The sequence below is a fragment of the Halichoerus grypus genome, chromosome 3 (assembly GCF_964656455.1).
Source record: "Halichoerus grypus chromosome 3, mHalGry1.hap1.1, whole genome shotgun sequence".
Classification (NCBI taxonomy): Eukaryota; Metazoa; Chordata; class Mammalia; order Carnivora; family Phocidae; genus Halichoerus; species Halichoerus grypus.
This window is the reverse complement of record NC_135714.1, coordinates 48,892,349-48,919,286: the sequence shown is the minus strand read 5'-3', so window position 1 is coordinate 48,919,286 and position 26,938 is coordinate 48,892,349. Positions and strand designations below refer to the sequence as shown.

Below are 26,938 nucleotides of genomic sequence, written 5' to 3'. Positions count from 1 at the left end.
AACACCTCAGCCTAATCCCTAGCAATAATTGGAAAATTAGACATAATTATTGAAAGCAGAGAAAGCTACTTGAAAAAAATAAAATTTTTTTATTTTATAGATTCATGGCATTCTGCTGTAAAATTATAGCCATTAATATCTATAAGTATAAATAAAAATGTTACTGAACTAAGTATTTACACACAAAAAGCTTGATAAGGTAATGCGTGCCGAAAGTTTCAGAGAGATGTTTATTTATTTATTTATTTTATTAGTTTTGTTTTGTTTGTTATGTTGTTACATTTACACGGATTGTTTTCTATTTATATGTTTCAGGTCATTTAACATCTTTTGAAAGATACTGTATTAAGATCTGTGATGAACATTAAGGTGAAAAGGATATACATACATTTTTGCCATTTAAATACACAGTGATTTTACTGACAAATGGTACATATTACATAAATGAATAAATATGGAAGACCAAGACAATAATGAAAAAATAAAATTGTACACATATGATTTTTTTAATAATTCACAAAACAGTCATACATAATATGCTATGAAAAACAGAGTTATTTAAGTACAGGTTTTTTTTTTTTTTTTTCCTGGTGAATTGATACCCAAGATACACATTTTTCTACACTAATTGCAACTAGTGTGATAAACAGGAATGATAATGAAAATGTTCCTACTAACAGAAAGGAAAAGACCTTACAAAGAAAAAGATTTTGCTTTATACAATTGTTTTTAACATACTACAACATGCATATTTAAAAACACATTAAAAATGCTATCTGACTACCATTCAAAAGTCAGGAGAGAAACTAGGATGAATTTCTTATTGAATTATAAGGCAAGAGAATTTTATGAGCATCCTTCTAACACTAAGTTTATACAGTGGTGCTATTATTCCTTGACACATAAAATTTGCAGATTAAAAATGAAATACATGTTCTCTCCCAAATCACAAGAAACTAATAACCCTTATAGAAACAAAAATATTAAGAAATTTGCCAAACAATCCATCTCAATTTAATAAAAAAAAAGTTTTAGAATATAACTAGCCAGTCTACAACATAACTAAGTTTAGCATTGCTCTGAAACATCATTTTTATTTATACTCACTATAATGGGTGAATATTAAAATAACTGGGCAAAAGGTAATCTCAATGTAATTTTGATAGATCATGTAAATGAAAAAGGTGTCAAAGAAGGACACAAGTTTTAAGACCAAAAAAGTTGTGAAAAACAAAATCTCTAAATAATTATCTCCTTTAATGTTTAATTCTAATGATTTTTTTTCTGAACTTTTGACTTCTAAAATATCCCTCTCCTCATTGCCCAAAATGTGACTAATTTTTTTTTTTAAAGATTTTATTTATTTATTTGACAGAGAGAGACACAGCAAGAGAGGGAACGCAAGCAGAGGGAGTGGGAGAGGGAGAAGCAGGCTTCCCGCAGAGCAGGGAGCCCGATGCGGGGCTCAATCCCAAGACCCTGGGATCATGACCTGCGCCAAAGGCAGACGCTTAACGACTGAGCCACCCAGGCGCCCCATGTGACTAATTTTTAATTATTTTTTTACATGAATACATACAGGCATGTTTCCCCTAACATCTTTATAAACTATACTATGGCAGGAAATTAACAAAATATGATAAAGCTGTACTTTCTTATAAGCTTCAGTTATAATAGAGTTGAAAGATTTCACCCTCAGCCAAGTTAATGTCTGAGGACATTTGGAATGATGGAGCATGCACTTATTTGTTCACTCAACAAATATTTATTGAGTTCACATTATGTGCTAGGTCTTTTTCTTGGTGCTGGAGATTTTGGTGAGCAAAACAGACCACGTGCCTACTTGAATGAATACACTAACAGATAAAAATGTTCTATAAATATAAGTAATCTACAGAAAGTTTAAAATAGGGTAATATGTAAAGGATACTCTGTTTCAGGTTTTATGGAAGACATCTGTGGGAGTAAAAATTTAAACTAAGATCTCAATGAGATTGGAAGTTGCTAGTCATAAAAAAAAAAAAAAATCAGGAGTAAAGAGCATTCCAGGCTGCTGCAATTCCTCAGGTTGGAGCCACCTTGGTCTATTCAAGAAATAGCACAATGGCCAATGAATCTATATGTAGTGGGCTGGGAGAATGGTCTGGAATGAGATCAAAGAGGTAAGCAACAGCCAGATCATGAGCTCACACTGAAGGAAGTTACTGGGAAGGAAGAATAGGGCAGGATAGGGAAAAAGACTTGGGAATAGAGACCTCTCCTAAAGTAGAGAGTATTTCAGGAAAGGTCAATTTCTAGAGTAGAGAAAGACAAATGATTTAAAACACATACAAGGTAGAATCACCATCAGCAGCAAAGTATAACACTTTCTGTATTAAAGGAAAGAAACTATGCTTAAATAAGAAATAAGAATAAACTCAGTAGAAAGCAAAATCTAGGGACCTAGAAGGAATAGGTTTGGGTTAGAGAATAAAATGATTTCATGGAGCAAGACTGAGGAATACAAAATATCAGAAAGTTTAGTAGACTTTGTTAAGTTGAAGGAAATGAGACTCTGATTTGTCTTATGGAGTATCTTCTACGTCTACAGATCGGAGTCCCCTTCAGCTTCACCATCTCTCTAAAAGGAATCCAGTGTCATCAATCCATGCCACCAGCAGTGGATTGGCTATTACACTGCCCACATGGACAACAGCTATCAGAACAGACCCCAAATCTGGACTTCTGTTTGAAAAATATTGTATATGTTATACTTAAAATACTGTATGACTTCAGGAGAAATATTTTTTTGAGTTATAAATCTAATTTGTCTTCCTGAAGCTATTATAAAAATAAGTCTTCAAGATAAACATCACAGTTTTAAGTCTGGTATTCCATTAGAAGCACAGAATCTGAGGTCTGGAAAGAATCATGCAATTCACATGCTAGTTAATAACCCCTAGAGCATGCCTGCTAAAAAACTTTGAAACTAAAGTTTCATGTGAAGAGGCAGCGATCAGAAGCTCAGTCTGTCCTTGAGGCACCCAATTCTATCTGAAGCAATACTTCTCCCTCATGTGAAGAAATCTAATATCTATACCTTGGCATTCTCCAAACACTTGTCTAAATTCTATATAAATGGGCTGTGTAAAATACATGAAGCTGTTCCCAGAAGGTACTTATCTTCAAGTATATTTGAGGAGAGCCTTCACATCCTAAATGCCTCTTCTCCAGATTAATAAGGGGAAAGATAATTTAGAAGTACATACACACCTCCCTCCCACCTTACTCTTCTCCGGTCTCCATTTGAGATCACATTTTCAAACTCTGTTGTATGGACTGTAAGATGTCTCAAAAGTAACTTTGGTTTTGGGGCAGGAGGTAATGATAAGGTCAGCATATCTTGTTCTTTCTTTCTAACCTTCTTCAGAAAGGGTGACACTTCATCTTATTTCCTTTAAGAATTACATATCTGATTAAGACTTTATATTTTTAAAAAAGAGAGATTCACTAATAGTTTACAAGTTCAAATTGCTTTCATCATAAATAATATTTAATACTCATCATAAGTAATATGAGTCATTGCCATATCCAAATTGTCTATATAATCACTTCATACTCAGATTTTCACATGTAAACACTTTGATTCTGCTTTCCTAGTGGGAAGCATGAAATATGAAAATTAATATCTCACAATCTGCTGAAATGATCAAAATATTTCCTCATGTTTATGTTAGTCTCCAAACATCAAAAGCTATCAGAGCATCAAAGTTCCTGAATAATAGTTTGGGGTGAATTTAAGGCAAGAAGTAAGAAAAGGAAAAATAATGAGCACGTAAGATATAAAGTCTGTATGACGGCAGTACCAGAGTTTTCATCTTACCTGTGGAGCTTAAAATTGAAATAAATATTTAAAAAATCATATTTTAATGGCATATACTTTCTGAGGTCAAGATTTGTAAATAAAAGTATTAAATAAGCATTATTTCTAACCAATTTCAACTGTTTCTGTTTTCTTGTTCTCCTTTGATGAATAGCTATGTAATTCAGTCAATTATTCAGCTTCTTCCTCCAAATATCTACTGATCATAATAGTAAGCATGGGATCTAGACAAAACCATGGGCTGTAATGCTATTTATAAGGTAAGAGAAATGCCAACAAGAAAACACCACCAGAGAGTATTTATCAGAGTTACAAGTGATTTAAGTTTCATACCTAAGGATGTTTCTCACAAGTCATTTGTTTTGGTGTTTGGGAGCAATATTTTAACATATTTTTAAAATAAGTTGATAATTATGGGCGCCTGGGTGGCTCAGATGGTTAAGCGTCTGCCTTCGGCTCAGGTCATGATCCCAGAGACCTGAGATCGAGTCCCACAGCGGGCTCCCTGCTCCTTGGGAGCCTGCTTCTCCCTCTGCCTCTCTCTCTCTCTCTGTCTCTCATGAATAAATAAATAAAATCTTTAAAAAAAATAAATAAATAAATAAATAAAATAAGTTGATAATTATGAGCCTTTATAGAGTTTGAAATGTACTATAATTACAATGATGACCCTAACCCAGTATTCAATTTTACCTTTAACTATTATTATCTCTAGGTTTACATAAACACAATACTGGTTGTTTTTCCCCTTAAATGAAACTTTAAAAATTTTACTTGTTTTGTTTTGTAATATTCTAGTTCATTGTTCTATATGTTGTTTAGGTTGGTTTATTCATCATTTAAATCATAGGTCTATGAAATAAGGAAAATGCTCATAGGTCATTAAAATGCCTTTGGAAGAAGACTCCCCGAGATGTTTAAGAGATTTTTGAGTTTCTCTTCTATGAACTATTTGAAATGTCACTGCATCATTAGATTGACAGATCGGAGTCCCTGATCTGTCTATAAACATAGACAGAAATAAATCTATTTTTTATCCTAATATTACTGATATTACTACCTATGACTCACTGGATATGAGTATTCATTGAGCTATTGTGTGCAAAAGTGTTCAGCCAACTGTAAAGTGCGATGTAAATGCTAGAAATTATCCTGAAATACTTATAACATATGGTTAATTGATAAGGAATGTCTAGTCCCTCCCACTTCCGTGTAATATACATATATAAGGGGAGAAAGAGGTAGAGAGAAGGAGGGGTAAGGAAGTGGGGGGGGAGGGATCAGCGAAGAAGAGAGGGAAAGAGAGAGAGAGAGAGGGAGAGACAGACAAGCACACTATTGCTTCTGCTTCTTTTCTTTGTCAATAAAGACATTTTTCCAATTCTGCTTCCTTATGCATACTGAAAGGTGCTACCTTTCCCCAACCACATTCACTTTGGCCATATAAGAAGATTACTTCTTTCCTGATTTCTCCCTAAGGTGTATGTGACAGCTGCATAATTTCTTTATCAGCTGGGTAGTAATCTCTAACAGTAGTCATAAAAGTTTCAATTCAAGCACGTGACAAGGAAGCCACCAGGTAGAAATTACAACATGGAAGCTCTAAAATCTGTCTCATTCTGGTTCTCAAAAGAAAATGGTTTTGTAGCGATAAATGACACACCTGTGTATGATGAAGCAACTTTCATAGCATACATGGATATTATCCAATTTAACTCAATACACTTCTTCTCTAGACCGAATTGCTTCATGAAGCATTGGTATGCCCTAAGCAATTTCCCTTCAAATTGGGTTCCTTTCTCTTCTTCTCTACAACATAGCTTGTTACAGTGAAATAAAACATACTATGGCTAAACCATCACCAAGAGACTGAACAATCAAGATATAAAAACTGTATGATATTCTGAGACTAGTGGAAGAGTCAAACATTGGTTATGAATAAAGCTAAAGGGGAACTTAATCCCTATTTGTTAAAAAATAAAAGAAACAGGACTTAAAGAATACTTTTTAATTGGCTTTCAAGTCTGGCATCTTTCATGTCCTAAAAATAGAGGGAAAAATTGTGGTTCATTCATTGTAATAGTTGCCTAGATTGTAATATTGTGATGTAAATATCTCAAACATTTGTTAAAATGAGTAAGCAGAGGGTAAAGTTTCTGCTGTTATAAATTTATTTTAAAAAAATTAGCTTCGGACAAGAAGACATTATTTTCACTCAAATTAAATAAAATGTATATTACATATCTTATTCATCAGAAGAATGATTACTAATAATTTTTCTTTTCTAACTAAAAATATCTGCTTTCTATGAACATAAAGTAAACAGATTTAAATTCATGGTAACAAAAATAAAATTCTAGAATTCATTATTTGGAAAATACTGATTTTTTTTTTAAATTTCCTTCCATCTACTTCCCTGCTAAAGTATACTAAAATTTTAATGGTATGGAAGCTGTACTTTCAGAATGTTGTAAAGTAAATAATTTCTTTAAAAATCTTCATAACAATAGTAATGGGGCACTTTTCCTTAATCACAGTGCCAATTATACATGATATGTAGGGAAAACCAGTGAAAACCCTATATATTTTGATGGAAATCTATCTCGTTAGTTCTATCTTAAGTTAATCATGACCAGCATCTCTGAAGATGGTTGAGAAGAATGAAAAGTTTTTATCTATTTTTTTTCTGGTAGTAAGTTGCCTCCTCAACACAAAATGAATGTCTAAATGCTGGTTGACAAGAAGGCAGATACATTAACAAGCTAACATGTTAAAATTATCTATTATATTATGTTGGTTGTGTGTACATAGACTTTGATTATTGGACACCTACTTTTAAAAACTGACATGGTGGTTTTTATCTGGGTGCAGAGGCATGACATCAAACCTGTCTCCTAACAATAGCCTGTAACCTATAAAACTTGTAGGCTATCACAGCTATTCCCACTACACTGAGCTATTGTGACTAATCTAAAAGGCTTCGTTTTAAGCAAATGTGCAGCATTCCCCAGAGGGACAGCATCATACTAGCCTGTTGCTTTGAATTTTATGTATTATCTGTCTTCATTATCAAATAATGTGCCCTTAAGGTTTGCATGGTTTCACCAACTTCTCTATCAAAAGGGCAAAGAAAGGATCATTGCTAAATAGTCGCCACCATTGTTGATTTGTAACAAGAGCTCCAGAAAAGAATAGTCCTGATCTAATTCAGGTCCTGTCTATGATTACTACTTTCATGGTATATCCAACAGCTTGGAGAGAAGCAGTAATGTGTGAAAGCCAACTGTTCATTCTTTTAATAAATACAGAGGGCTGTTTCTGTTTTTTTGTTTTGGGAATTTTTTTTTTTGGTTATCTATATGATCTAATCATATCTGGATCTTTTTCCTCATGTTGCATCTAATGCAACAATAAAATTAATATTGTAAAGTCATCTGAGTGCAGGGGAGAAAAAAATGAATAAAATGCTATTTTGGTTTTGCATATTACTTTTATCTTTGCATTTAATCAAAATAATGATTTCTCTGATTTAGCTCAATATATTTATCCCTTTTAACTTAACATTAAACTAACAATACCAAAGCGAGAGTATATCTGTCACTCACTATTCAATTTCTTTAAGCCTTGGATGAATAGTGAAGACAGGAAATTTTATTGGGCTTATAGTCTAATTAAAAGCAACAGGCCTGCACTCTGAATAGCTTTTCAACACTCTTCAACATTTTTTTTAAATGCTGATCTAAGCTTAAGATGTTCATTAGTAACTCATTAAAGACTTAGTTACAGTCCAGTGGGTGAGTTCTGAATATAATGATAGAATGTATGTACAAATGTGTAGGCTCATAATTAGAGAAACTGTCACATTTGGGGATTAAGAACACACAATGCAGTCTTTGAAAAGCACTATAGAAAGTAAGTGACCCCAAGATGGTGTTGTATTTTAAATTTTGCTTACTATCCAGGTCATTTGTTTTTTTAGTTCTAATTCCAAAAGGTATGTTTTAATGACCACATTCTCTCAGGATTAAATGTGTGAGGCTTTGTGTTAGGGCCTTTCTATACATTATTTTATTTGATCCTCATACTATAACAAAGTAGGCCTAATTATCCCTTTAACAAATAAGGAAACTGTGAATCAAATTAGTTAAGGTCATGTATCTTGGAAGTAAAAGAATTGGAATTACACTCTACATTCTGAAATCTTTCACTTCATTCAATAGGGGCATGCAAATTAGGATTCTAAAAGCAGCTTAGATTGGATGATACTGTAAACTTCAGTTTCTGGGCTTCCTGTAAATATTACTTCCTAAATATGTTGACATCTTCCTCCATTCATGGTTCCTTAAAGCTATAAGAACTGTTCTGGGCGCTTGGGTGGCTCAGACATTAAACGTCTGCCTTTGGCTCAGGTCATGATCCCAGGGTCCTGGGATAGAGCCCAGCATCAGGCTCCCTGCTCAGCGGGAAGTCTGCTTCTCCCTCTCCCACTCCCCCTGCTTGTGTTCCCTCTCTCACTGTCTCTCTCGGTCTGTCAAATAAATAAATAAAATCTTAAAAAAAAAAAAAGCTATAGGAACTGTTCAGTATCAACCTTTATAAATCATGTATTATCTTTATTTAGCGTTCTCCTAGTCTTTTCTTCTCAAATAGTAATATTTCAGATAAGCCCAGTGTGCTGAAATAGTGCAAAGTTGCTAGGATTCTTGCCATATAAAACCTCAGGTTTTCTTCTGTTTTTCATCTTTGCTTGTTCGTTTGTTTGTTTGTTTGTTTGTTTGTTTAAAGCAATGAGTGGATCCAGGGGGTGCCAGGCTGGCTTAGTCAGTAGAGCATCTGACTCTTGATCTTGGGGTTGAGTTCAAGTCCCACATTGGGTATAAGACTACTTTAAAAAAAATAAAGCTTTCAAAAAATAATAAAGCTGTAATGTGTGTGAGTCCAAAGGTCACTATTATACAATATATAGATTTGATAGACAAAATGAATTATATAACTTTCTTGAGATGAAGTAAAAGGGGCAACCAGTAGTTTGAAGAACGTATTAAAGAAAACAAATCTATGGAAATAAAATGAAAGACTCAATATTTATAATATAATTTGAGTGAAGACACACAAAAATATATAAATAAGAGGATTTCCAAAATCTGCAAGGACAAGAATTTGGACTAGAACAAAAATAGAAATACTTTTGGCCATCAGGATTAAAGCTTAATGTTCTTTATAATGTTCTTAGGGAAGAGTAATTGGATACTACCAGAAGAATCCAATTAATTACCTTGATGTTTTGTATATAAGTAACTACTATACAATTCACATATCAGAGTGAAATCTCAGTAACTGTCAATTACTAGTTTTTGTCATAATAAAAACCTGATTTAATGACCTACTAGAAATTAAATATGTAAGTAAAAGGGGACGAGGCATGAGGCTAGATAAATGGCACAGGATTTCAAAGTGAATGTAAAGCAGATGAGATTTAAGTGGGTAAATCCAGGCAAAAACATTCTCTTAGAATATGCAGTTGAAAGAACTCTTAAATCTAAATATATTCTAACAATATTCTCTGGCCTTTTCTAATAAGAAATATTTCTATAAAGAACACTCAGAACTTCATTATAAAAAATTTTAATTATTAAGAAATGATTGAATATTTCTCCAGTAAGGTATACAAATGACCAAGGAGCACATGAAAAGAAGCTCAACATCATTATGCATTAAAAAATGCAAATCAAAACCACAATGAGATACTACCTCACCTTCACTAGGATGATAAAGTGAAAAAGGCGATAACAAGTGTGGGTCAGGATGTGGAGAAATGAGAAGCTTCACATTGCTGTTTGGAATGTGTAATTGTGAAATCACTCTGGGAAACAGTTTAGCAGTTCTTCAAAATGCTAAACATACAATTATGCGACTCAACAATTTCACTTCCATGTGTACACCCAAAAGAAGTAAAATCACATCCGTACAAAAACTTGTACATGAATTTTCACAACAGCATTAAGCAGAATAGCCAAAAAGTAGGAATAATCCAAATTTCTATCAACTGATAGATACAATGTATTAAGTTCAGACAAAGGAATATTATTTGGCAATAAAAAAGTACCAAGTACTATTACATGCTATAATGAGGATAAATTTTAAAAATTCTCTGTTAAGTTAAATAATCGAGCCATAAAAGATCAAAAATTATATGATTCTATTGATACAAAAGGTCCAGAATAGGCAAATCCATAGGAATATAAAGTAGATTAGTGGTTTTCAGGGACTGGGGAAAGGGGAAACCAGGTGTGACCACCAGCGGGTATGGGGTTTCTTTTTGGAGGATTGATAATGTTCTAAAATTGATTATGTTGATAGTTGCCCAACTATGCATACACTCAAATCCCATAAACTATATACTTTAAATGAGTAATTTATTGGTATGTTAAATGTATCTCAATAAAGTCATAAAAAAATCCCTCCATTTATACATTTAAAAATATATATTAGTGCTTTAAATCCAGTTTTTTTTTTTTAAAGCTACATGGTATCTTTTATAAATATCTTCCTTTATCACAAGAGGACTACACCTTTCAGACCCCTTTATAGGTATAGCTATGAGGCTGAGTTTTAGTTAATGGAAATGGCAGCAGAAGTAATGTGAATTACTTCCAAACATATCCATTGAATCTCCACAACACTCATTCTCCCCTCCTGCAGACTGGAGTGGCAATGACCCTCAAAATGACTTTGGAAGCTTCATGCCATATGTATAACTGTGAGAGCAAAAGAATGACATCCATCACTATTTCCCACCATACACAAACACCCTGATCAGAAACACCTACCTGCCTTGGAATGCTTGGTGAACAAGGAAGCGTTCTCTGGAAGCCAATATTAATTTAGGAATATACTGTGACTGCAGCCTACTTTATACTCTTTGATACATTGTTCAAAAATGGACACTAGGGTAGATAACACAAAGAGGTCTTCCTCCAGAATTTTTATAGTATGTAATTTGAAACACACACACACACACACACACACACACACACACACACACACAGTTGATTTGATCCCTACTTAACTACTTCTAGTCCTAGACATTTGATTTTCTGAGGTGTCATTATAATCACATTGCAACACAGACATATAAACTACAGTGCTATTTCATGGATCTCATTTTTATAGTTGATCAGTTTGCCTAATTTTGAGATTTTATCTTTAATTATTTTATTTGTATAATATATGTTTTATGATCAATTGGGGAAGTGCCTTCTTATTATTCCTTTCATTTATACTAGTTTTCTTATTTAATATTTAATATATATATTTAAAATAATTCTGTTGAGTTTCTACATAAGAAAGCTGATATGGGTACTCTGAATGCAGTTGTGTAAAAATCTATAAAAAATAATCTGGAAATATTGTCGATGTTGCTATACTCAGTCTTTTTTTTTTTTTTTTTTTAAAGATTTTATTTATTCATTTGAGACAGAGATACAGAGAGAGAGTGAGAGCATGAGCAGGGGAGAGGCAGAGGGAGAGGGAGAGGCAGGCTCCCCGCCGAGCCAGGAGCCAGACGTGGGGCTCGATCCCAGGACCCTGGGATCATGACCCGAGCCGAAGGCAGACGCCCAACCATCTGAGCCACCCAGGCGCCCCTATACTCAGTCTTTTCATCCAGGAACACAGTATATTGCATGTCTTCTTTTATAACTCCCAGTAAAGTTTTAGACTTTTTTTCTCATAAGTTCTATATATTTCCTCCTATGATATCTACTAAATAACTCATACAATTCATTGCTGTTTTGACTCAAATCATTTTCATATGTGTGAATCATATATCTGAACTCAAAATGTTCTTATTAATTCTGAGAAAGATTATCTTTCTTGAATTTTCTGAATATATCATTATACACTTGCAAATAATATCTTAATATTTGAATATTTATTCTTATTTATGTTTTGTTCATTATTGTAGTAGCCAAACCTTGCAGGATTGTTTTAAACAACTGTATTAATAGCAAGTAAGGTTACATTGATAATTTATTAACACTCATTTAAGATAGTTATTGACTAACCTAAAAAGAAGTCATTTTTTTTTTTTTACTTTCTATTTCTCAAGAGATTTTCTTCTAGAGGTACAAAGATAAAGTCAGAGTTTATATATAAGTGTGTTCCTTTATAGTGCTATTGGTAATGGCAATATATCAATGACCTTCTCTGTTGATCAGAGATCTATGGTTATATATGGTAATATATGGTTAGATAAACAACAGTTTCTTCATATGATATGATACTATAATTTTTAAAAAAATAGAGTACACAAATATCTACATTTTAAGGTTAAGTCAAAATGAAAGACAAATTTTATTTCTAACATTATTCCATTTTTAAAAAAATGTAATACACATACATGACTGCAAGAAAAATCTAATAAGCATTAATATTAATTATGTCATTGGGTCATGGGATTATTGGATTTTTGCTTTCTGATTTAAATTTGTATGAGGAGAGTTACTTTGAGAATAAAGTAGGTGATACTGGTAATGACAAAGGGATATATGAGATATATAGAGATGCTTGTACTTTACCAGTAAGCTATAACCTTGACTTCAGGACATCCAAATCACCACAAACTATGTGTAGATGAAATAAACACAGAAAGCTTATCAAATGTCATTGTGAGACCCTATTTTGTACAAAGACCTGTATCCATTACTTGTGTAAATACAGCCAGCATATTTTTCTGGCAAATCCCTAAGTAGTCTAGCTTATTTGATCAAATCCTTCATTTAAGACAGATTTTTTTGGATAGGAAGACAATTTTCTATATTTAAAGAAACTAATTCGGCTATGATGACAATATAAGGGAAATATAGAAATAAAGCAAAAATGTAATTATTGACAAAATGTAAGGTATTTGTTTTCAATTTATCAATTAAAAACTCAAAAAAAAGTAGAGAATGAATGAACCCTATTTTTCAACAGGTCTTATTCTGAACTGCCAAAACAGATTATAATACAATATATTGTTTCTTATTTACATAACAAATCAATGAGACTACTTCAACTATTGCATTTCAATTTTTTGAGTGGTCATTAAAGAACCATTTACAATCAGAATGGAGGAAGTAAATGCATGAAAAATGTATTATGGCTGCTTATATGAAATTATACATGTGTGAACACTTATTCTTACACTGAAAATGAAAGTCAATAGCAATACAAAGAAGAGGAAAATAAATAATTAGATATTTATACGTTATGCAATCCAATTGTTTTTTAACTCATTCTACATCAAGCGTACAACTACCCTATTGCAGTCCTAGTCCATTCCAAGGCCAAGAAATACAAAAAATAAGATATGATCCTAAAATAGTCAGACATAAAATCTGAAAATAAGAAAATGCTATTTTGCTCTCAAAGTATATACATATTACTCTAAAGTATCAGTACAATAAAATTCACCTATAACACATTTTGCAAGTGCAAAGGCAAGAGAAAGTTCTTTTCCAACTGCTAACCTGCATACCGACTGCGTAGGGAAGGTTTCTGAACATGTTCTCACAAAGGAAAAGCTATCAGCCATGCATATTTGTGGTTTATATTGTGATATTAGAGATTATAGTTAACTTATAAAATATATATTTTGAAATTCAGTACCGAGTGGGTAATGCAGATGGTGTTGGATGTGTTTGCAGTAGCCTCATACATCATGACCATGACAAAGATTTTTTTTTGTAAACATATTTGACCATAAACATAGTGATATTACTGGGAGTATTACAAATTATCTAGCCTGCAAACATTATAAACATTCCAAGGATGATTAATTTCTATAAATAACAAAGTTAAGCAGAGCTTAGAAGTCAAGGTTTTTCATAATCAATAAAACATAACTTCATAAAGAGAATTATATAGTAAGATGTTAGGTAGTGAAATGTATTTTTGTTTTCTCAAGCTTCACATTTTATTAGAAGTTAAAAAAATGTGTATTATTTAAATCACTGATACATTAAGTGGTATTATAACTGTAAAATTAGATTAATAATAAAATGCAAATTACACAAAAACATAGAGTACTAAATATATATGGATATAATCAGCAGTTTTGTTCCTGCTAATGGTTATTTATTATAATTAATTACTTGAACATAATAAAAAGCAGGTTAGCCTATAAAGTCCACAAATATATAAATACACATGCAACTTTAAAAAATAGACTTGCAGAAAAAAAAGTATGCATATGATGCTTATAGAAAAATTTTTTAAGACCCCATTTTTATGCAGAAGTATAAAATATATTGTTCCCCTTTACCCACAGTAAGTTCCAATTATCCTGTTTTCTATCTCTTCAACTGTGACTCAGTTCGTAAGTACAATTTAATGAAGAGGAGATATAGTTAAGATATCTGAGCAACCCAACCACCTTCTCAACTCCCAACCCATTATGGCTTGGGTACCAGATCTCCTAGCCCATGTATCACACTGGACATTGGTATTCCTTTACTGCCAATCACAATGCGCCCAAGTGCCCAGGTTATTATTGGATTATTATTCTCCGATTGCCTTCTTTTCCCTTGCTCCCAACCACACCAATAGAACAAAAAAATCCTTTATCTTCATGCAACACTACATTAGTTAACAGCAAAAAACTGGCCATCTGCTTTAGTGGTTTCTTTTTACTTCTGCCAGGTTTCATTGCATTATAGATAAGGGTTTTATGGCTGTACAGGAAGGGGGCACAGTCATGGAAAACAGAAAAAGAGAAATACGGAGGTACACAGAGACATAAAATATGGACAGATAAACACAGAACCAGAGACATTTCCAAATTTAAAAATTGTGTATATATACACATACAGTGTGGATGTACTGATTAATTTTGTTTTCCTATATTAAACACTGGCCAGACTTTCTAGGACAATATGGAGATTATTCAACTAATGTAAACATTATTCAGAATTAATTCTTTAGCTTAGTTTTTTAATTTTACCCATGTGGAAATCATGAACAAAATGCATCCCTGACAATTATATACTACCAGTTATATACTACTACCACTGACAGTTATATACTATATTATTATATAGAGAGAATTATGCACTAAACCTTCATACATACTGGCTTGATAATAATTTTGAATAGAAACTAGTATCAAGAATTTACTGGAAAAACTTAAATGCTGAGGTTCAAGTAGAAAAAAATTCATTTCAATTCGCACAGTGAGAATCCAGGTAAGTAGGCATGTTCCCTATCTAATGCTCGGAATGTTAGCTCCATCTCAAGGTAATTAGGGATAGGCAAATAAAATATGAGGAAGATTTACCAAATGCCAAACACTATGTTAGAAACTACACATATATATTATTTTATCTACCTCTTCAAATAACTCTGCATGGAATAAATGTTCATTCTTGCAGATAAAAAGTAGGCTTACAAAATTTTAAGTTACTGTTGGCTCCTTGAGGGAAGAATTAAAATCTTTTGTTTATTAGCATATCTTAGGCAGCTAGCAGGGTTTTCTGGCTCACACTGGGTGATAATGGATATTTGTTGACTAGTTTACCAAGTAACAGGGTTGCATAACTAGTAGGTGGCAGAGCTGAAATTTCATCTCAAGAAAGCCTCATCTGTCTGTGTCCAGAACATGGGAGAAGCAGGGGACCTGCATTTCTGTTTCACCTTCTCCCAAATGGCCAGAAGACTTGAGATGGGATTCTCTGCAGGGAAGAATGGCCTTGATAGTAATTGCTTATCTACGGGCAGAAAGACCAGAGTTCAAGAAGCCAGGTCCTTCATTTAAATCTCGTCTGGGTCTCTGTGTTACTTCAGTCAAGTTCTTTTACTGCTCAGTATCTCAATGTTTTTATTGTAAAAAAATGATAATGATAGTAATAGTAAATAATATTAAACCCAGGAGAATGTTGTAAGGATTAATTATACCAATACATCTATAGTTTATGGCCATAAAAGTCAGTGCTCATCATTGTTATTCACTCTGGAGAAAAGAGCAATTCAAGTATTTCCCAGATAAGTTAATTCTCTATGGTCAGGAGTGCAAATGAAGCTGAACATCTCAACAACAGTAGGCAAGGAGATGCTACCAGGGGATGTTTTGGAAACAAGAGTATGTCCCTCTGTAACTATGACGTCATTTTAACTCAGTTGTCTATAAAGTTTCAAGTTATGTGGAATTCCTTTAAGACAGGATGGTTAGGGACTCTAAAAAAAAGTCCATCCTAAAAGATCAGCACTGATCAGAGGTACATACATTCCTTTAGTTATGAGCAAGCTGGGTCCCAAAAGGTTATTCATATGAAGCCATCTATTTACAAATCCAGAGTGGTATCACAAAGGCAGTAGAGAAGGCCTTATATTTTCTCTGGTGTGAAGTTTTAAAATTCCTACTCAAGGTAACAAGGATAAAGTTTATAAATAGAAAGCTTCTATATTGTGGAGCATAATATGGTTCAAAGTCAAGATAAGATAAAGTAGCTCACATACAACAGAAAAGATTACTTTCGCCCAAAATATTTTATATACCAGGTCAATTTTCTATTTGCTCTATGAGGAGTTTTTAAATACTTCTCAGAATTCCTTGGAGAGAGAGAGGGGTGTGTGTGTGTGTGTGTGTGTGTGTGTGTGTGTGTGTGTGTAGAGGGGGGCGGTTCTGATTATCAACAGCAATGAAACCGCTCTCATGGTTAGCTAATTTCTGGTTGTTATAATTTATTAGAACAGAAATAAACTAGAGAGGCAGATAGTATGATGAAGGAAATTAGCTTGTTCAAACACTGAATATATTTGTCTTGCACTGTGCTAGATTCTCTACGTATGCTATTTATTTAATCCTCAAAATAAACGTATGAGTGAGGCATCTTTATAACATCAAAACCTAATTAGAATAATCTTTAGGTATACAGATAATTAGAAAAACACTTGTTTAAAGGGACATAATTCTTTTATTGTCTCATACCACAAAATGTTATATGTGCCCAAGTATGTGAAAGTAAGTGCTCCATCAGTATATGAATTAAGAAAACACTTTTATTTTTTTTTTACAAATTTACATCATTTAAAATTAGATGGTTGAATCATTTTACTTTCATTTCCTTAAAAAAGCACTACCTTATATTGTAGTGATTACTTAAAAAATGTGTTAAATCAGGGAAACTTTAGAAGAAAACGTCAAAAGACACATAAGGTATTTTATCCAGTTTTTATAATGACAGCAGAATATAATTCATGTTGAAACAAGAATATAGGCCAAATTCAGAACTGTATCGCTGATAAACTACAATAGATTTTTTGTAGTCAATTAAAAACCAAAAGTGAGCTAAAGAGACTAAAAACTGATTCCAGGTGCTTGCTATACCCTACTATTCTGAGACCTCCAAAGGAGTGGCAAATATAGATGTGTCCCTTTCTTTGCTATAATTACCATTCATGTATGAGATAGTGACTATATTATACCATTTTCATCTTAGTGCAAAACCAATGATGATTAGTAGAAAACTTTAAATTGTCAATAAGGAATATAAATGTAGACTTTGCCAGTTTTTAGAAAGATTCAATGAATATTATACTAAGTTGTACAGAATTTATCTTATTTATAAATAATTATCTTTTATAAAATTTGCAAAGATATAGCATTTCTTAACTATCATATTTGTGTTATAAATACCAAAATGTCTAAATGAACAAAGTATAGTTTTTTATGAGTTGATTAGCATGTTTCAGTAAAATTACCTTTTAGCATATGTTCATATCATTTTGGCATTTTTTTGCATTAAAAGTATATGTATGAAAAAATAATTCTCATTTAAATGAGAGGTTTAGTTTACATTCTGTGTATTAAAGATTGAACAGAGTAGCCAACACTGAGAGTTCTTAAAAATAACAAAGAATTGGTTATACATACATTTCAAAAGCTACTTTCAGAAATCAAATTCAAAGTTGTATTTATTGCAGCTGATGGTACATATTATGGTCTTTTTACTTTAACTTACTTCTATTAATATATCGTAGGCAAAAGCTGCTAAATCACTGAGCAAAGATTTAGAAGAAAGGACCTAGTGCAAATAGAGACAAATTAAGCTTCACACAAAAATCTAATTAAAGGTCTTACCTTGAATGATTGGTGCTGCAAGCATCATGAAGACTAGTAGCTGTGATGGCCACATGGCTGTGTACTGGGGTGTAAGAGTGCCTCAAGAGCGAGCGTTCACGACGTGAAATGAAGTAAGTGTCTTTCTGATTCCTCTTCTGTATTCCAAGACCGATGATTTAAAAAAAAAAAAATCCCTCAAAAAAAAATTTCTCAAACACAGAAACACCAATATCCCAAATTTGAATCCTGCAAACAAGGAAAAAAGAATGGGTTATCAAATACAAGTTTCCTCTTCTTAATTCCTTGAAGGTTTATCTGCTGACTAGAATATCTATATAACCTCCCTCCCTTCTTCATAGTAATTTACACAGGCATCATATAGAAAACGAGTAAGTAACCTAAAGGATGCTATTTATGCACGATCAACACAGTGTTTATTTCCCAGGCTTCAAATGGACTGAAATAAATAATTTAGTCTCACGGGAAAAATTAATGTAAATATACTATAACAATTTGGATAATAATAAATTAGTAATTGATTTATATACTTTGTTAATCTATATAAATAGAATTGGGACTTAATTTGTATACACTTTCCACAAATACAATTTATAGTAACATTAGAACAGTAAAAAGAAAAAATTCATTCCTTACCATTACTGTAAGTTAAAAACAAACAAACAAAAAAAACGTTAAATGTATGGGTCTGGTCCCGATATTCAATTCAGAATGTATTACTTTTCAAAGCAACCTTGTAAGTTAATCTATGAAGAGCCTAGATTTATGTTATGTTATGTTATGTTATGTTATGTTATGTTATGTTATGTTAATTAATTATGCTCAAACATAGCTAATTCATTCAAAAGAGTTTATTGAGTGCCCAGTGAAATACAAAGCACTGGGTTAGGAACACAGGATAGAATATTGAATAAAACATGCAAACTATTCTCCAGGATCTTACAATTTAAGATGAGAAATGTTGCTTAAAAGTTTTAAATATCTATATAAGACATTAAAAACTTTTAGCATTAAGAGTTATTTTACTGAACCAAACTGATATAGCTGCCTTCTCTTAAAGACTGCACAGATTTATCTTAAGAAGTAAAAATATTGAAGAGCATGACCCAAATTTTGAGGATGTCTTTCATAGTCAGCACCTTTAAAATGGATCAATCAGTACAAACTAGGTCATTCTCCTTCTCTCTTTTTCGCTCTCCCTCTCTCTCTGTCTCTGTCTCTTTCTCTCTTCTGGTGATTGATACGTATTTAAAAACAATTTAATATTTTGAGTATAAATTTAAAAAAAAATTCTGGAAAGGGTTATACAAAACAGCGATAGTTTAGTAAAGACTCCATATAGTTATAAGGCAAAATTACAGATTTATGTGAATTTCTGGCAATATTATTTATAGCATGGTAATTAAGAGCACAGATTCTGGAGCAAGACCACCCAATATCAATTACTAGATCTACCAGTACTGTGACCTTGGGCAACTCACTTAAGCCCTCAGTGCCTCAGTTCCCTATGTTAATGGAGTGAGTAATATTACTTGATATGTCTATATGACATTAAATGAGCCAAAATTTGGAATCTTGAATTCTACAAAACACATAAAAATTTGTACTGCCCTGAACGGTGTCTAGCACATAAGTGTTATTATGCCTTAAAAATTATTAAACATTGCATTAGTTTTTTATTTTATCCTATTGAGCCTTTTAACATGTATGTGTAAGAAGCAAGATCATTCAATAATTTAGCTCAAAAATATTTATTAAGTCAGTATTGTATAGACAGATTCTGAAAACACTAAATCTGAACACAATAGATTAAAAGTTTTAATCTCACAGACACATTGTAAGAAAATGAGGCATACAATAGACAATCTCATAATATTTTACATTTACAAATAGGAAAAGTAGTAATAAAAAGAAGTTGAGATAAAAGAGAAACTATGTGTCAAGGAATCATGTAAAATATTTTCATTTTTTTCTTATTCACACTCTGACTTACAAGAAATTTTTCAGAACTTCTTAATTGCCTTAAATGTGTAACTCTTTCCAAAAATAACTTAAAAAAACTGCTAATTTAAAATTGCACTAACATACATATAATAATTAATGGACATTTAAAGAAGGATACTAAAAATGATTGATACATCAACTAGTAAACAATGCCTCCCTACTCTCAACATTCAGTTACTGTGTCTTTTCTTTTCTCTATGTCCATTGAGTATGAATGTCAAAAATTGGCATTAGATGTGTGTATGCACACAGACACACACAAACACATACATAAATATACATAAATATATACAGAACTACTTTGCCACTGGAAATAATTGTGGGCAGCTACTAGGTGAATTACTTATTCATTACTTAAAAATATATACTAAATATTAACCATAGTAGATATTGAGAATGAAGATGAAGTAGAACAATTTTTTCACAACTCACACTGGAGTGGGAAAAACAGAACATAGGAAATGAAGTCACAAGATAAAGAAGAGAAGAATAAACATGATTTTAGTACCTATCATATGCCAAGCAATGTTCTGTATATTATACAATTGATTTAATTCTCCATACAAATCTATAAAGCAGAAAATATCATTTCATGTTTACTGAGGAGGAAAATCAGAAATGTTATGCAGCAAGAATTTCAAACGAAATGTCTAATTCTAAACCAATGTTCTTTGCTCTTTCTATAGTAGAAATAAACAAGAAAATATAAGAGGATAATTAGGGATATTAATTGTACAAAGGAAGGGGACAATGTAGCAAGTTTCCAAAAAAATACTTAGGCATTTCTTAAAAATGTTACTAGATTTTGAGGAATGGAGGACCTGCAACAGCATGGGTATATTAGGTAGGAGCAGAGGGACAAAGAGAAAAGAAAAGACATATTTAAAAAGGAAACCAGCCTCATTATAACATTGTATCCTTCGGAGGAACAGGGAAAATTATTTCCATAGTGAAATACGAGTATTGCTACTGTGAAGTGTGGTTTTAGTGAAATCCAGAATAGTTTATTTCATATGATATGTATTTCCACATTGATGAAACAGTGGGAGAAAATTACTTTACAGAAAGGGTTAAAAAAAAAGGAGAAGAAAATGTATATTATTTATAGTAATGATTTAAGATATCACAGCAGGACATAAAACCATGTCTATGAGGATATTTCACATTGGATTTGGGCATGGGAATTTGTTTTCATGATTTTTGTGTAAACAGAGGTGGGGAAAGGAATTGAGAAGAATAGAAGCTATTATTTGAAGAGGGTAACATGTTTTTATATTCCAGCATCACCGCCTGCCTACCATTCACCCACAGCCCCAAAATAATGTGCTAATTTGGGGGCACATTTAATAAAATTGCAATAATTAAACTATATATAAATTTTAATAGATAATTTGAAAGACAAGATTGTTCATAACATATAGAAAGATAAACCAATAATTTTGCATACTAACATTAAAAAAAAACAAAACTTTGTGGGATGATTTTTTTTCTAATTTACGTTATTAACTACCAAAACAATCAGTTTCACATAAAAGGGATTTCCATTCAAGACATTTCTGAAACAAAGCTCCTCAAAAACACATAGAGAAGAAAAAACAAGAAAAGGCATTAGAGACTCAAGTCACACATAACAAGAAAATTACTCATAAAAGAAAGATTTATTAATGATATAAAGCATTTAACAAGCTAACTTCAAAATACATTTCCATCTCCAATAAAATTTCTTTCGCCTTCTCTATGTACCACGCACTGTGCTAACACTATGGGATCAAGTGGGAGAGTGTGGCCACAAGTCTAAAATGTGATAGCCCTTTTAAAACCACTTGCAGTAAAATATAAATGCTAAAAGGTATATTCACCAATAATTATAGTGCTGTGCAAAATGTGGTATGTGTTACATGAGATGTTCTAGGAACATAAAGTGAAAAGCTGTCAGATTTTCTTTTGTAAATGCAAGGGATTTAAAATTACACTTGACACAAGGGAAGGGAGTGGGGGTGGCAATAGGCAAAATAGGCAAAAGGGAGTGGGAGATACAGGCCTCCAGTGATGAAATGAATAAGTCACAGGGATGAAAGGTACAGCACAAGGAATATAGTCAATGGTACTGTAATAGCATTGTATGGTGACAGATGGCGGCTACACTTGTGGGGAGCATAGCCTAATGTATAGACTTATCCAAGCACAGGTCTAGGTATGCAAACTCTCCTCGAGAATTCTATAGCTGAGCAATACATACTAAAATAATGTGAGGTTTTATAAAGGAGAATTTTCAGTGTTTCTCTTGTTTCAAATATATTACTTATGACACTACTTTCCAATAATAAATCAACACACTAAAGTTTCAAAAATTATTCTTGAAAGATGGCATTTCTAATTTTCATCAAAGATTACTACAATATGGTGAACAAGTTTGCCTGTTAATTTTGCCTGTTACCACATCCAAAACTTGGAAGGAATATATTCTAATGTAGTCCTTGATTAGGTACTTGGTGTTTATATGTCCTCAAACAAAACTACCAAACTTCATCACTCTTCAAATATTCAAAATTAAAAAATGAGGTTGATTAAAGTGTCCTATTTTACATCATTAATATTTAAGATTATAGTTATAAAAGTATGTGATTTGACTGAAGTTTTACTAAAAATTAAAAAAATTACAACATGGAAAGATATTTTACAAATATTTATGTAACTAAAGCCTTTTCTCATAAGCTACACAGAAAATCCCTTATTTGTTAGATTTAGACTAACCTGCACTCACATGTAACACATTTATACTCTGAAAATACTTGAATTTCGTTATTGCTGAAACAAAAGTTCTTTTACATTTAGGGGTGCCTGGGTGGCTCAGTCGGTTAAGCATCTGATTTGGCTCCTGGGTCCTGGTATGGAGCCCCATATCAAGCTCTATATGCAGCTCTCTGCTCATTGGGGAGCCTGCTTCTCCCTGTCCCTCACCTGCTCTTCCCTCTGCTTGTGCGTGCACGCTCTCTCTCTTTCTCTCAAATAAATAAATAAAATCTTTTAAAAGATAAACTTAAAACATTGATTTTACTTTGGGGAAACTCATCTTAAATTTTAATGTCATAATTTGTTTTTCCAGTTTAAGTTTTTGATATACCATTTTTAAATCATATTTGAAAGCTTTCATTTTTATGGTATATTTGCTTCCTTTCTACATTCCAAATAGATATTAGTATTATAATCTGAATGCTATTCATCTTGGAATTACTACCGTCATTTGAGCTACTCTTTTTTTTTTTTAAAAGATTTTATTTATTTATTTGACAGAGAGAGACACAGCGAGAGAGGGAACACAAGCAGGGGGAGTGGGAGAGAGAAGAAGCATGCTTCCCACTGAGCAGGGAGCCCAATGTGGGGCTTGATCCCAGGACCCTGGGATCATGACCTGAGCCGAAGGCAGATGCTTAACGACTGAGGCACCCAGGTGCCCCTGAGCTACTCTTAATCACATTTCTGTAAGATAATTGACTCTCAATTTTTTCCAAGAAAAACTGCATTTTATTATTATACCTTTCCCCTCATAATAATCTAGACAAGATACTATATCTTTTTTGTAATAGTTGTACATTTTCCCAAGTAATACATGTTCACTTGTCACAAATTTTGTTAACTACAAACTTTACTCCATATGAACTTTATAAATTTCAATTAATCCATATTTTATTTTGCCTATTTGCTTCTTTCTGTCAAAAAGGACTCTCTGAGTGGTTAATTTTTTTATATGTTTGGCACATGCCAGATGTATAAAATGCCATGGGGCTATATTAATAATTAATTGGTTTACAGTCCTACAACCCCACTGCTAATTATAATATAGGAGTTTCTCATTTAACATGAGTTTTTCCCCTCATTCCATATAGGGAAATCATAGCTCTTAACCCAAGGGAAAAAAACAAAACACAATAGAACAAAACAACCTTACTTCAGACTTATTTATAAATACTACTTGGGTATTATCTGTATTCTTCCACGGTTAGTACGTGGATTTGGAAATTTGAATGATTTGAATTATATATTCTAACAATCAAATATTTATCACAATCCTTCTCCATAAATTATCTGTTATATAAAATTGACATATGGAAAATTATGAAAATATAAAGGAGATTAAACTAGCTATTTTATTTTATCATCTGTCACTACCTTAACAAGTAACTATCTGTTACAGAGCATCTTAGATAATCTGATTTATGGGACGCCTGGATGGCTCAGTCGGTTAAGCGTCTGCCTTCGGCTCAGGTCATGATCCCAGGGTCCCGGGATCGAGTCCCACATTGGGTTCCTTGCTCAGTGGGGAGCCTGCTTCTCCCTCTGCCTGCCACTCCCCCTGCTTGTGCTCTTTCTCTCTCTGACAAATAAATATAAAATCTTTAGATAATCTGATTTATGTGGACACAGCTCCCTACATTTATAAATAAGAGCCATCCATTGTAACCAAAAAGAGCCAAGCATTTTTGAGAAATATTAATTTAATAAGGCTGGAAAATATATTTCACCTCGAGTATTTAGTCATGCATAGATGCTTAGATGAGGGGCTTTAACGCTCATTATTCAAATTTGAGATTGCAAGATTTCTATGATTTACTAGTATTGCATAATCATAAGCAGATATACAGCTATGTCTCATAGTCCATGTCCTATGAAATGACAGATGACCTTTTCTTCCCAAAGTGCCTTTCCAAAAGCAGTTCTACATGTAAGGCTCCTGATGTGAATGGAAACTCTATGAAATAGTTAACTCTTAAAGAAAAGAAGCAGGGCAGCAAAACAAGACATCAGACTATAAGACAGCTTCCCCCATCACTATCCTATAATACACTGAAATATTTGGTGTGATTATCACTGGGTAGAAGCAAAAAGAATTTTACAGGAGTTTAGACAGAGTAAAATACCTATTTTTTTTTTTTTTAAATGTCAGGTACAATCGACAGTTTCTGAAACCTCTAAGTATTGTGTTTCTTTTAAAGTTTTCTTGGTGTTTGCTAAAAGAATTGTCTATTATCTTTTGACCAAGAGGGCGCATGTGAGTATACTATTAACTTTGGTCCTATTGATATTAGTTTTTTTAAAAATTAAACACTTTGTCTTAACATTATGACTCTGAAAACAAAACAACTGCAATAAGGTTAAGGATCTTTCCTGTCTTTATTTATGGAGTCAAAAGCCATTATACTACTATTAACTATTAAAAAAGTATTTAACTAGGAAGTGGTTCGGGGGGATTGGTTAAATAGGATACAGGATTAAGGAATGCACTGGTTGTGATGAGCACTGGGTGACATATGGAAGTGTTAAATTAACTACATTGTACATCTGAAACTAATATAACACTGTAAACTAACTGGAATTAAAAACTTAAAAAATTTGAGGCACTTGGGTGGCTCAGTCGGTTAAGCGTCTTACTCTTAATTTAGGCTCAGGTCATGATCTCAGGGTCCCAGGATCCAGCCCTGCGTTGGGCTCCCCACTTAGCAGGGAATCTGCTTGTCTCCCTCTCTCTCTACCCCCCTCCTGCTCTCTCTCTCTCTCTCCCCCACTCAAAACAAAAAAATAAATTAAAAAGTTTACATAGATTAAAAAAAACAATACAAATAAAAACCCCACAAACACTTAAAAAGAAAACAGTGATAGCTATGCAGATGAATCACATATTTTATTGATATTTCATTGGTCCTACTATTTTTCATAGAGGACCCTGTATTCTTAGCCATCCTAGGGCACTTGCAGACTCTTGAATGTACTGTCTTTTCTCATCTCTAAGCCTCCATCCTCTTTCTTATAACTTCACTCATTCTTCAAAATGCAAGTAAACAACTTTTCCTAGAAAACTTCCCTGTCTTCTTCCTTTATAGTCTTACTGTCTAGCATTGGGCCAAGTACTAGATATTCAATAAGTTTTGAAAGAATGGATAAATGATATAGGGATCAATACTAGTGTTGAGAAAATTCTCTTCCTTTCCATCAGAGAAAGTCATCGAGAGGAGACGTAGTTCCAGGGATGAGGAAAAAAAAAAAAGGGAGACGTGAAGAATATAAAATTCTTATACATGAATTATTTTTAGAATTACATAAAAATTGAGTTTCTGATAAAAAAACTGGAATAAGGTGAATATTCAACTACATACCTACAATTGTGTGTGAGTGACTAAATTATTCACATCAATTTTTTTAAAAGTATTTAACTATAAAGTACCAATAAGGAGCTGAATAATTTAGTAATAATACTTTCTTAAATAATGCTAGATCCCTTTGGAGACTCAAAGGACAGATAAACAATCACCTTGTTTAATATTTTCAAAAAATATGAATTCAATCTACCTATACATGTATTTCTTCGGCAATGTGTACCAAGAGATCTTCAGTGAATACAAACAATGTAAACTATTTTTGGTCATAGGAGAGCAGTCTTATATATATACATATATATAACATCTCTATGGCATGATTCTTGCATTGTAGAAAGGAGAGGAAGAAAAGGAAGAACAGGAAGAGAACAATGCAGAGGCAGGATAGAAGGGAAGAAGAGATAACACAGGAAATACAAATAATAAAATATAAATCCAAATATCATAAAGAAGAGAGTTTAAAAAAATAGAGGAAATAATCAAGCTTGGAAGATCTGGAAGACCTAAAAGAAGAGAATGGTAATTGTGTTAGAATGTGTAAAAATGCGTAAGATTTCACTAAACAGTGACTGAAGGATGAACGTTCTGGGTTGAGAGGTGGTATGAAAAAAAGGTAAATATGATTTTGTAATATTTAAAGGTAAAAATTATATAAATACATAAATCTCACTGCAAGTACTGTCTTTCAAGAATGAGTAAATATTTATAGTGAATATGTTCCAAACATTTTTATAATCCTATATTGCTCCTAAACACTTTCCATTTTGTTCTGAATTTAATTTGTGTAAATGATCTTTGGTT

At 32.6% G+C, this 26,938-nt stretch overlaps 1 protein-coding gene across 25 annotated transcripts in view; it reads right to left on the bottom strand.

Annotated features, from left to right (window-relative positions):
* Positions 1-26,938, bottom strand: part of ADGRL3 (adhesion G protein-coupled receptor L3) — an 829,369-nt gene that overhangs the window by 509,041 nt on the left and 293,390 nt on the right. For all 25 annotated transcript variants that reach the window (XM_078068714.1, XM_078068715.1, XM_078068719.1 and 22 more), the window contains one exon: positions 17,982-18,209. In XM_078068714.1, the coding sequence (XP_077924840.1) occupies positions 17,982-18,036 (55 nt within the window). In that variant the 5' untranslated portion in view covers positions 18,037-18,209. The remainder of the gene's footprint in view (positions 1-17,981; positions 18,210-26,938) is intronic.